General features: G+C 36.9%; 1 protein-coding gene across 2 annotated transcripts in view; it reads right to left on the minus strand.

Moving 5' to 3' along the window:
- clybl (citrate lyase beta like) overlaps positions 1-7833 on the minus strand; it is an 82721-nt gene extending 74888 nt beyond the window's left edge. For both annotated transcript variants that reach the window (XM_056260648.1, XM_056260647.1), the window contains exon 1: positions 7755-7833. In XM_056260648.1, coding sequence (XP_056116623.1) covers positions 7755-7801 — 47 coding nt within the window. In that variant the 5' untranslated portion in view covers positions 7802-7833. The remainder of the gene's footprint in view (positions 1-7754) is intronic.
- Between the last annotated feature and the right edge of the window lie 4219 nt (positions 7834-12052).

The following is a 12052-nucleotide window of genomic DNA, read 5'->3' on the forward strand; positions in this document are numbered from 1 at the left end:
AAAAACAATGATACCCGGCTTTCTGCAGTAATAGCCTACAGTTTCTGTAGTACTGAGTACCGGGTCAATCCGGTACCCGCTGATAGGCGGCTGTTTTCAAACGCTCTGTCTGTATTTGTGTGAGCGTGCTGTAAAGAGAGTCAAACGTTTCTATTTACAACACGTTTTTGCAGCCTTGAGCATTGTAGCCAATCACAGACATTTTTGTTGAGTGTGTAAATGCAATAGCCAATCAGAGGCATTTGTTAGTCAGAATCCGCTCAATACAGCACAGTTTGTACCTGTAGTGTGTATTGTTCGGTTTAGTTCAAGTCCGCGCGCTCGTAAATCATTTAGTTATAACCAACAAAGTATAAAGTATATAAAAGAGATTCATTGTGCAGAATATAATGAGTTTTCACTTAGTGAGCTTGCGCTGTGGCTGAACTGAAGTGATATCAGCTTCATTGATTATAAAGGGAGTAACCTTTCATTAGTATCAGCCAAGTCTTGCAGTGTAAGTGCAATAGACCTGCACTTGTTCTGTACCTAACCTGTATTTCTTTGTTTTTCATTTTATTTCTAACTTTTTATTTGATCTTTTTAATGCAATGTTACTTAATGTAACAATATTTGAAGGATACATCCTAATGTTGTAATGTGTTATTTACTCATTATTATTAATAGCATTAATAATCAACTAATTTCATTTATTTAATAGTTTTCAAATAGTAAAATAAAAAAAATAAAAAAAAACCTATTAAAATAAAACAGTAACAATAGCTTTATGGTACTGAAAGTGGAAGAACCATGAAATTGTTAATTGGGACACATTTTGCCATTGAGATAACTGGAAAAATTAACCTGAAACATCCCAATTAACCTGAATTCAATTTCACCCCTATATCTTGCACTTTTTTTTAAGATGCGTTTTCAATTTAAAAAACAGTCCAACTTTTAAAAACAAGACACTTTCTGTTCCATGTCTTGCATATAAAAATGCATTCGATGAAGATAAGGTGAACCTGGCCGGCCTAATTATACAGGGCTTCTTTCTAATGGTGAACTTTAAACATTTTTTAAAAATACGTAATTTTGCACATTCCTAGCCGGGAAAAATTCTCTGTGCTGAATATAAGCATCTAAAGTACATAGCTTCTGACATTGGGGCAAACTACTTTCTAGCCTGAAGGTGAAGCTAAATGACACACGAGTACACGAGTAGCAATAGGAAAGAGGAAGTAAGGTGTAATAATTGCGGGGGTGATATCCATAATTAGTAGGTTTTTTTCAGGTTTGTCATTCTCCTAACACATATCTGCTGAAAGCAGAGAAAACTGATTAACTCTCTCCAAATCCCACAGACGTGTGAATACCTGAAAAAATCAGTTTCAGCCAAACCTTGAAAATCAAATTGGAGAGATGGTATTGCATTCATAGCAAAAAAAAAAAAAAAGTACTAATCTGCTAATTTAAACAGGCAGGTGTACTTTAATAAAAGTGCAAAATAAGCTTTTAGGTTTTTTTTTTTTCCTAAAAGAAAAATCTGAAACAAAATCATATTGGATTAGAAAAATAATGTCTTTTCTTTTTTTTACCTACAAACAGACAATTCGGAATAATTAATTTAGTCCATTTAAGCAACACTATGCATGTTTATATAGACATTTTGGCAGAACAGTATTTCTGTGAATCTGACAACAGCTGTGTTACTTTCGTATGATAAAACAGTGTAAAATAGACACGATTCCCTGAGAGAAAAAAAAGAAAGAAATTCAAAGGCAGGACTCGGGAGCTTTGTTCTCCACAAAACACAAATCCAGAGCATTAAAAGCCTGTTATGAAAAGAGAAGTCCAATAACCTAAATTTGACATTTAACAGTTACTATAAAATTAACATTTAATCACTTATTCAAAACCATAAACTTCCTAGCAACATAAGCCAAACGTTCAATTTGGGATTGCAATAATTCATCACAGTGGGAAAAGAGCCTTTAACCAATATGAAAATTACAAAAGCATTTATAGAAACTGCAACTGGTCCAAAGCACTTTGAAACGCAGTGAGAGTATACAGCTTGCCCTGGTTGTAAATAAGCTACAAACACTATTCTAATATTCAAGCTATAAGACCAGTCAAGCAAGGCGATATTTAGGATCGCCAGCGCCACCTATCTTCCAAACACTGTCGAATGCAGGGCTCGAACCTCCTGCTGCGTAGCCTGAACCACGACGTGCTCATTTCCAAAGCTAATGAGAAACGGAGGAACGTTGGCTGGCTTGGTGGAGCCTCACAGACACAGAGAGGAGGAGCCCGGCCCAACCTCAGGGCTCCTATCTCCCCATTTCCATGTGCTGCACCATGGGAAATCTGCTCCTATTATTATTTCTCCTCTTATTGCTTATGTTCTTTTAATATTTCATTCAGTCATTAAAAAAAGGGATGGATATGATTTCATTGCACGCTTCATCGCCGGAGACTAATTTCACTGTAAGTGCTGTTTGCTCTGGCCTTTAAATTAGAACTTAAGATCCGTGTTTCTACATAAAATAAACTGCCTCTAGTTATTTAGGTGGAGAGATAGTAGATTTAGGTTTGGCATATGTCAGCCATGCACTTATTCAAATATGGGACAGTAGTTGTATGGTTGTACTTTATACTAGAACAATATATTTGTAGGACAAGACTATCCAGCTTATTACCCTCAAAATAATAAATCAACAATATTAAATAAATCACTGATATCATACCAATGTGTAGGCTATTTTTCTTGATAAGTAACTATTATTACTTAGACATTTTATAATAATGTTTTTTAGATGTAGTAATAAAATTAAATATATATAACATTTTATTGTATAATGCATTGTATAAATGCATATTACTATTATAAATTGTATACTTTTTTTTATAATTATAATGTTAATGCTACTTTCCCAATAATCATTTTATTAATTATGATGTTGATGCTATTTCCAAATATTAACCTAATATGTTTTTATTATTCGGCTATTGCTATAAATGCGTATTTTATTGCTATATAATTTCTAATAATAAATGATATAACAACAATTTATTATTAAATCAACAAAAATATATATATACTGAGAAACAAAAACAAGTAAATAATAAAAGTGTATTCTTGTCAATAAAATAGGAACCTGAAACTTTTCATTGACTTGCAGGGCCTGCACTGCCTACCTGGCGCGTGACCAAAGGGCAATAATCAAACGTTGCAAACACTGACACCATGGGGACTGAGAGAGAACTGCTTCCACAAACCTGAGCATCTAAACCACTACAAAAATTCCTTCAGCTGCCTTCCATAAACTCAGCACTAAAGTTAACAATTATGATGTATAAGACAGAAAATGCATGTTGATTACAGTTGATCTTGGCACAGCTTGGCTCTCCCAGTCCAGGTGTCTCTCCAGAGCTCTGCCAGGAGTATGATGAACTAAGCGTGGCAGACGCTGTGGCAGGAGATCATGCAAGCCAACGCACACACCTCACACTGCAGCCAGTTCACCTGATGCAAGCAGTGACTCAGTGGTCTCTCCGTAAACGTTTTCAAATAATTGTTCTGTTCGGTTTAGTCACGCACACAACAAAGCGTGTTAATCAAAAACAGCCGTCCGATGTAACACCTTTTTGTTTCTGTATAAACATTACCTCCATTTTAAGAGCTGTGTAACATTAGTCATAACAGTTTTTAAAAAAAACTGCAATTTTTTCTATTAATTGGGAGAAAACACATTAATAATACTGTTAATTATGTATCCAAGTCAAACGAATTTAAATTGCAGCAAACTGGCTCTATGGTTTCTCATCATTTTCGTGCCACTCACACGTTTAAACTCGTGTGAATCAAAGGCAAAGTTTCAACATCCCATCGCTGTTATGTCTGAAAACAGTGAATATTCCCAAAACTGTTAATTCAATCCGAGCACAAGCTCGATCGGTGAACCGCACGAGTCCAGGGGTCTGGCTCAAGAACAAGATTCTATTGTTGCATTGTTCACACATTCCTGAAAGGCCATGTTTATACAGATGCGAGTCCACGGCCTATCTGAGGAGCCGCTCTCTGGCCGAGACCCTCTGTTGATCAAAGCATTTAATGCAAGAGCAGAGGCACTTGTTTGGGTCGGTGGGGACTCAGAGCACAAATCTCCATCTGTTGGCCGTATGGACCTTCTCAGTTACCTCCGGGACAAGAACGCTGCTCCGAACTGCCATCCCTCTAACATTCAGTTTACTCAGCTGGCTCCCAATCCTGTTACCTCCCCTTTGTTTTCCCCCAGAACATGTGTTAAGTTAATGCTCTGTAACAAATTTCAAAGGCCCAATTTAGGGGGGTCAACAACAGGTAATAGACCGATATATTGACGCACTGATCTGAAATGCGAGAGCAAGACGAACGCAAAACCGTAATCTGTTTTTTTTTTCTGGTTATACGTGAAGTGCAGAGACAAATAAACACGTCTCACAACCTCACACACTTTATGAGGGAGCGGCATAAATAAATACAGCTTATACTTATTCCACACTAAAACAAGCCAAAACAAACCTCAGGCTTGCTTTGATCACACTGGGTCAGCCGGTTAACCCACATTTGGGTTACTCGGTTCTCGGTGTAGTCAGAATTTCGTTACAGTGTGGCTCTGGTTTTCTTTCGTAATTGGATTAAGGCCACACACCTCTGCTCCTGTTACCGGCACCAATCAATGTGGAAATGAGTTGTCAACACATCACTATTTACTCAGCACTCATTTATTTTTCTATGGGATGCCAAAGGCTGCACCTACACTAAAAGGCACCAGATGAGGGGGGACCGACGTCTTTGAACATTTAAAATGATCTGTCCTGTCCTGTTGACTTTGTTCGGAAATGTCACAGTCCTTCCACACACACAAGGAATATTAGAACAGGAAACAACAACAACCCTAATTTATCCCTTTCATGCGCTGCCAACGCAGTTGATATAAAATTCTAACTCGGGACAAAGACGTATATTTGATCCAGTAGTTTAAAAGCAAATAATACGAACAATTAACTTGATGGCTTTGGGCACAGTGGGATATTTTAAGGAATGGCATTTAGCATTTAATAAAAGTGAAAATCTTATTACATAAGCAAAAACCCATCAAGCTCGGATCCCGAAGAGAAGTTCATTAAAAATGTTTCCTAAATGAAGGCATCTAGAACGGCACCTTTGATTTATGCTAACAAAACCCTCTAAAATCACTTTCCAGCGCTTCCAGGTATCCGAGGGCATTTGCACAGTTGCTCTTAATTGAAAAAGTTATAGTAGCACATTACACTTCATGGTTTTATAACCAGTACTATAAAGCCTTGGCAGGCCTCAAAAGGGGAAGCTGCCCATTAACTTATAGGGTCCAGACTAGGGAAGTGTAATTGACAAGCTCTAGGCTACTTTCATCACTTGTCGAGTTCATAGCGTCAATCCATGTGATGCTGTTGCATCTTTGACATGAGGGTGTTTGTGACATATACCAGTCTGCTTCCAAGCCAGTGGCTCTCGGCTCTCCATAAAACATGCACACACACACACATTCCGCTCACGGCCCTCGGAATTGGGTCCAGCCTGTGCAGTTAGCCATGTGTTCAAATTTCCTTCCAAGCCAACTCAGTTTGCTTTGTGGCTTTTGTGGAAGGAGAAAAAAAAAACACTCACATCAGCTCACACAGTTATTAAACAAATGGGAAGCTGATGATAATCCAGATCCTCTATATGTTTGCTCAGGCAAACTAATTTAACAGTGAATGTGTGAGAGATGCATTCCTTTAGAGAAGCTGAACAAATGGATTTGTCTTCAAGGGATAACAAACATGAACTGCTGGTTTAATTAACAGAGTTAAACACATCCTCCTGGATGACCTCAGGCACCGAAACTGTCATTGGACGCACCACATATTCACATAATAACTGCAAATATGACAAACCCTGGCGTGACAGTCACAGTTCACACTGTACATTAGCTGGCCCATCAGTGGAGCGCCTCTGGAAATTCATCTGCTATGAATTACAGCCACCTGGCACCATGTCCTGATGACCAATGCCCAATATGGACAGATTACTGGGACCTTAAAACCATGCCTTCTTTGTAATTGACATTTAAACTGTTTGAAGTCCCTCATTAAAGTCTCTCAAGAGGAATTAGACACAGATGTACCATGTAGAAATACAGTACTAATTTGCTTTAGTGATTTTGACTGGTTGTTTAAAATACACAAGACAAGCTTGTCGTACATTTTTTGTTAAATTATTCTTAAGCATAGAAAATGTAATGTAATTTAATAGTCATTGATTCATCATGTCTGAAGAATGGCGAACACACTCTATCAAAATAACATTTAAGCATGTTTTTTTTTTTTTCAGAGATTTAAAACTGGGACTTTATTCACATGTTGAAAAGTGTCTTACAACCAAATAAATAAATGCATTCATCGATAATAATGCTGCAGGTTCTTTAGACTTAACCACAGACAACTCCAATAAAGATATAAATAAATACAAAAAGTTATAAAATAATTCAATATTTTAAGTACAGTATATTAAAGAGAGAGCTGTGTAATATTACATATATCTTTATGCATATACATTATTTATCAAAAGTTTGGGGTCTGTCTGTAAGATTTTTTTTAATGTTTATGAAAAAAGTCTCGTATGCTTACCAACGCTGCATTTATTTGATCAGAAATACAGTAAAAACAGCGATGAACAATAATGTTTTAATATTTTTTTGTAATTTATTATTTATGTTATTTATTCCTGTAATGCAAAGCTGAATTTTCAGCAGCCTACTAGTCAGTGTCACATGATCCATCAGAAATTATTCTAATATGGTGATTTGCTGCTCAACAAACATTTCTCATTATTATCGTTGAAAACAGTTGTGCTGCATAATATTTTTGTGGAAACCATTTTCTTTTTTATTTCTACTTTGATGAATAGAAATCTCAAAAGAACAGCATTTATTTGAAATAGAAATATTTTGTAACATTATAAATCTTAATCAATTTCATGCATCCTCGTTTTTTCATTTTCTTTTAACTGCTTTTTTTATTACAATGAGACTTAAACCCGTTTTAATGTAAAATGAAATGAAGGCACGGTCAGGTAATGTAGTATCAGTATGTCAAGCCCATGTATTTATCTATTATTTTAAACAGTTGTGTATTAAACGGGATAAGTTACAGGCAGATCGCAAACAGATGACAGGTGTATCAGTAAGCTAAGCGCTACTCGACACCTTGCTGTCTCTTTCTTGCATAGCTACATAATCATTTCAACTCAAAACAATATTTCATTTGCTTTGGATAACGTATTCGAAAACAGGGATGTTTCCATTCTGCATGTCTGATTAGTAAACAGGACGTACGATTGACCAATAGTTTTGGACACTAAACCTCTGCTTTCATATCATCAAACAATTCATCTGGTAAGACATAAGCAAACGAGACACATGGAGGATTATTAACTTCTACTTGACACGTAACATTAGGCGTTTTGTGGCAGAAACAATACATCAGAAAGAAACAGACAAACTGTTTTCTTGTAAAAGAAAGCATCTAAAAATGTGTCAATGTCATACTCATAAAATAGGAGTTTTTGTCATGTTCTCCTTTAATTTTCTCCGCTTGTTTATATGGGACGGTTTTTCATTACTAATGCACCTTAAAACCGAGCAGTGTCATTAACATACAACGTATAATGTAAAGAGGAGAGAAATCTCCAGTAGGTTCAAACTTACAGCACAGATTCTCTTCTGTAAGCAGCACGTCCTAAGCTCAGCGCCATGTCTTCAGCTTCCTCGCATGAGGTACTCCTATTGGCTGCCTGCGTCGCCATGTATAAAAGTAATGACTTTTGATTGGCCAGAGAAAAATGGGTGCCTATGAAGAACCGCCCCTTTTCGGATTTAAAGTGGCAGGCAAATGCATATATTCTAGTAAATGATAAAATCCATATTAATATGTTCTTTTTTTCTTTTTCTTGTTAAATATTTACTCAGCCTTTTATATGTATTTTTTCCACCTTTTAATGTGATCTATATTATCATGTCTAGACTAAGTAGACATTAATGTATGTTTGGAGACAATGTTCAGGAAATACTGCCATACTACTGATATTATTGCTGCAATACAGTATACAGTGCACATTATGGTAAATCAAATATCTGCATGACCTACATTTGCCAATACTGCGCAGCATTCAACCACAACACAATGTGTCGGATTATACCACAATGCAATGCATTAAACTGAGCTTCCATTTACAGTGTGGTGCATAAAGTAAAATCAAACTTGAATTTTAACAAAAGTTGACTCATTACCTAAACTCACTGAGTTGCATTTTTTTTTTACACAGACCTGGATTTCAATGCAAAATTACTTTTTATTTAAATTTTTATTTCCATAATGATAATAGAATGTCACTCACTAAATGTAATACATATTACATGACAACAATTTAGCACACTACTGTTAAAACTTTTTTTTTTAGCATAGTGTATACCGAGTTAGTAAGCTGTTATTCCGTCCAAACATAGCCTCAGTTTGGTGATGATCCTGGTTGTCATGTCTATGCGCTGACGTGCACGACACCATGACTGTAGAGCACTCCAGGAACCAGCGCACAGCGGTGGTGAATTACTACTACTACCATCAGCCAGGTCCATGCGTGGCAAACAAATGACACGCAATATTTGCCATGATTAAGTCAGCAGGGGACTCTGAGGAAATGTCAGGTTTCAAAAACCCTTTCTCTGACTATATACAGTATATGTGATGGTTGTGCACAGCATTGCTTGCAGGAGAGGAACTCTGTAAGAGCCAAAAAATACCAAAAGAAAAAAAACAACAACTGTGGCACAGTCCTTTGCATCCGAATCTAAAATAAGTGAGCAAACCATGTCAGGCTTCATACATCATTTTCAAATATTAAACTATATTTGGACAACTTGTCTATTAAAATAGTCTATTTTTAATGTCAGAAAAGATATACCTCACATATGTATACAATCAAGATATATTTTTTATACTTCATACTATAGTATACTACACTTATTAATACATTCAATGCTAACACCAGGTATTAAATACATTGCATATCCAGGACAGAACAGTAATGCAATGAGCACACCAACTAAATAGTCTGCAACAATATCACAACATAACAGGTGTAGAATGGGAACTCATAACATCAACATATTGCATATAGGTTGAAATTCCATTGATGGGTTACTTGGAAAATCCCTTTTTCTTGCCCAGTGCCTTTCATCAACCTCAATTGTCGTCTGTTAATCCAGTTTTGATAGCATTTGGCACACTTTCTTTGGATCACAGCAAGATCCACGACTTCTATTTTGGTCTCCCCTAGGAACCACAGAGCCCCCGAAAGAAGCCAGAGTTCGGTTGTCCCAAAAAGGGGGTCTGTGCCGTCTGATGTAAGTCGCTCAGATATGCACGCGGCAAAATCATAATCAGACCATTTCACTTTCTATACCAAATCTGATACAGCAGCACCAGCATTATTTGATGCCACTGTAAATCGTGGAAAGTGGATAATGGCTGAATGTTATGATTTGATGTAAGAATATATCGAATGCATATAGTAACTCTTGACCGCCTTTGTTCTCTTTGGTCTACCCTGGTACAAATGGACAATGAATCAGCAGGGTTTGGTGTCTTGGATGTCTGGTTGATTGGAAATCTTGAAATAGTGCCAAGTCTGAAGCTGGAGATTAAAGAAAAAAACATGGACAAAATGGATGGATGGAAAGTCACAATCTAACTCTGGCATTTCAAGTAAGCAAATGTTCTCTGTATCTGCTATTTTATACTTTGAATTCTGGTATATCGGTTTTGATTTATTAGTATTGTCCCTGCAAATCTGTTTAGATCATAAAAGTTACTTGGTTATTCATGTTTGATGTAATTAAAGAAACAAGAATGAGTAAGTGATACAACAGACATCAAACCCCAAAAATAAGAAAAAATCATTTAATACATGATAAAAAATGCATTTAAGTATGTATTTTATGGAGCCTAACAAATGCAAATCACAAAGCTTCCTTATGAGTGCCATCAATGCTCTGCCAGTGTTGGCAATGTTCACCCAGGGGTACATCCCATCACAGAAATGTCACTGGATTTGGTATGAAACCATGACATTTAGATCTAAGATATCCATTGTGATTTCCAGGAACATTTATTTTTAATTATAACTTTTTCAGACACACATGCAAGTTAATGTTAAAATAATAATATTTCTGAAATAATACCTGCATGTGAATATATATATATATTTGTTTTATATATATATGTGTGTGTGATTTATTTTATGATTAATAATGATATCAAAACAAAATTCAGTAAATTAAAGTGCAATGGTTTTAACACAACAATGATTAAATAATCTGTCAGGAGCACAAAATAAACAAAAGAAAGGTATTTGCTTGATATAACTTTACAGATACACATAAAATCTAATATTTTTTAAAATAAATATTAGGAAAATTTGAACAGTTTTTTTTTTTTAAACTGGCAAGCAACAGCAAAGGAGACTTTCAAAGTTATGATTCTGGGGTTTCCCTTTTTTTGTTTTTGAGGGTTAGGAGGTTCTGAAACCTGCCAAAACAGTGCTGTGCTATGCTGCGGTGAAGACCTAACTCAAGACAGCAGCAATTTGTGACATTATCATTGTTCATTTATAATGAAGAGCCCAACCTAAATTTAAAGCAGGGCAACATGTCACAAACAACCCATGTCACGGTCATAACACCTACAACCTGTAAAATCACGATGCCGAGACTATTTATGCGTTGCCTTCTCGCATTAGGAATAATCTCAGTTTTGGATGAGGTAGAGAGTCCGTTCTAACTGAACCGCCTTCTTCCGCAATTCACATTAAGTATTACAAATGATATCATGGCAATTTGTCACGCTCCTCAGTTCAGTGATGTTTTACCGACTCATTTACTATGATACCTTGTTACGGATCCAGCTGCGAATCAGAGGCTTGTCATGGGGCTTGGGGCAGACCCCCCTCTGCGGTTACCCAATGACCTGGAAGGCAATAGGGGATGCCAGTGCCTAGAGCATGTGCTGCACTGACAGAGCAGCAGGGCTCTGTCAAAAGGCCTCCCATACAAACTTTCCAGATCACTCTGTTTTTAACAGATGAGTAAGCAGCCACGGAGCGAGCCTTCGGATTTGTGAATCACAGGTTTCTTGTTTGGTTCTGGTGGCCCTTTTTGACACACCCTGTATCGCCTGCCTCTGAGGGGGATCGTGCACTGGTGAATCTGGGCAGAGGGGGGGGAGATTGCAAGTGGCAGGGTCACTGGTTGGGTTAAGCAACAATTCAGATATGTGCTTTTAACAGACAAATGCCTGTGAAGGTATCTTGCGAGATTTTCTAGCACAAAGATGGCGATATTGATCTGTGCTGGTCTGGAGATGCTGCTCCCATCTGCTCTTTTAGAGCATAATGGTAGCTTAAAATCAATCGATTCTTCATTTTAGGTTTATGCATAACAAAATATCAGCTTTTGCACTAAATCTATCCAGGCATACAGTTCGAACTTCAGTGATTTGAGCAGTGATTTGAGCATAACTGGCAATGTCACAAAACATTAGCCCCTAGAGGCCCAAAGTAAATGGAGTACAGCAAAGACTTTGAGCGAGATTGTGGTCGTTGACCCAGTAGCTGCTTGCAGTCAGGGTTGGTGGACCTGATCTGCACATTAACAAAATCACAGGAAATGCTTTCAAGATCGCCCAACCCCCCATCCATCTCGAAAACACCTTTCTCACCTCATTTAACAAAATTAATGAGCAGGTTCAGGCCCATTTCAAACAGACAGAAAATAAAAGAGCCAATGAGAAAAATGGCCGGTTCTGCACCTGCCATGTTTGAAGTGAACGAGCATGTGTTGCATTTTAAATGTTCATGCATTTGATGGCATCATTTATTGTTTTGCATATTTTTAGATAGCATTGATTGTTGTGCTACTATTTAGTTCTCATGACCTCCCCTTTAGATAAA

This window comes from Rhinichthys klamathensis, unplaced genomic scaffold, assembly GCF_029890125.1.
Source record: "Rhinichthys klamathensis goyatoka isolate OS25496 unplaced genomic scaffold, OSU_Roscu_1.1 h1tg000177l_1, whole genome shotgun sequence".
NCBI classification, from domain to species: domain Eukaryota; kingdom Metazoa; phylum Chordata; class Actinopteri; order Cypriniformes; family Leuciscidae; genus Rhinichthys; species Rhinichthys klamathensis.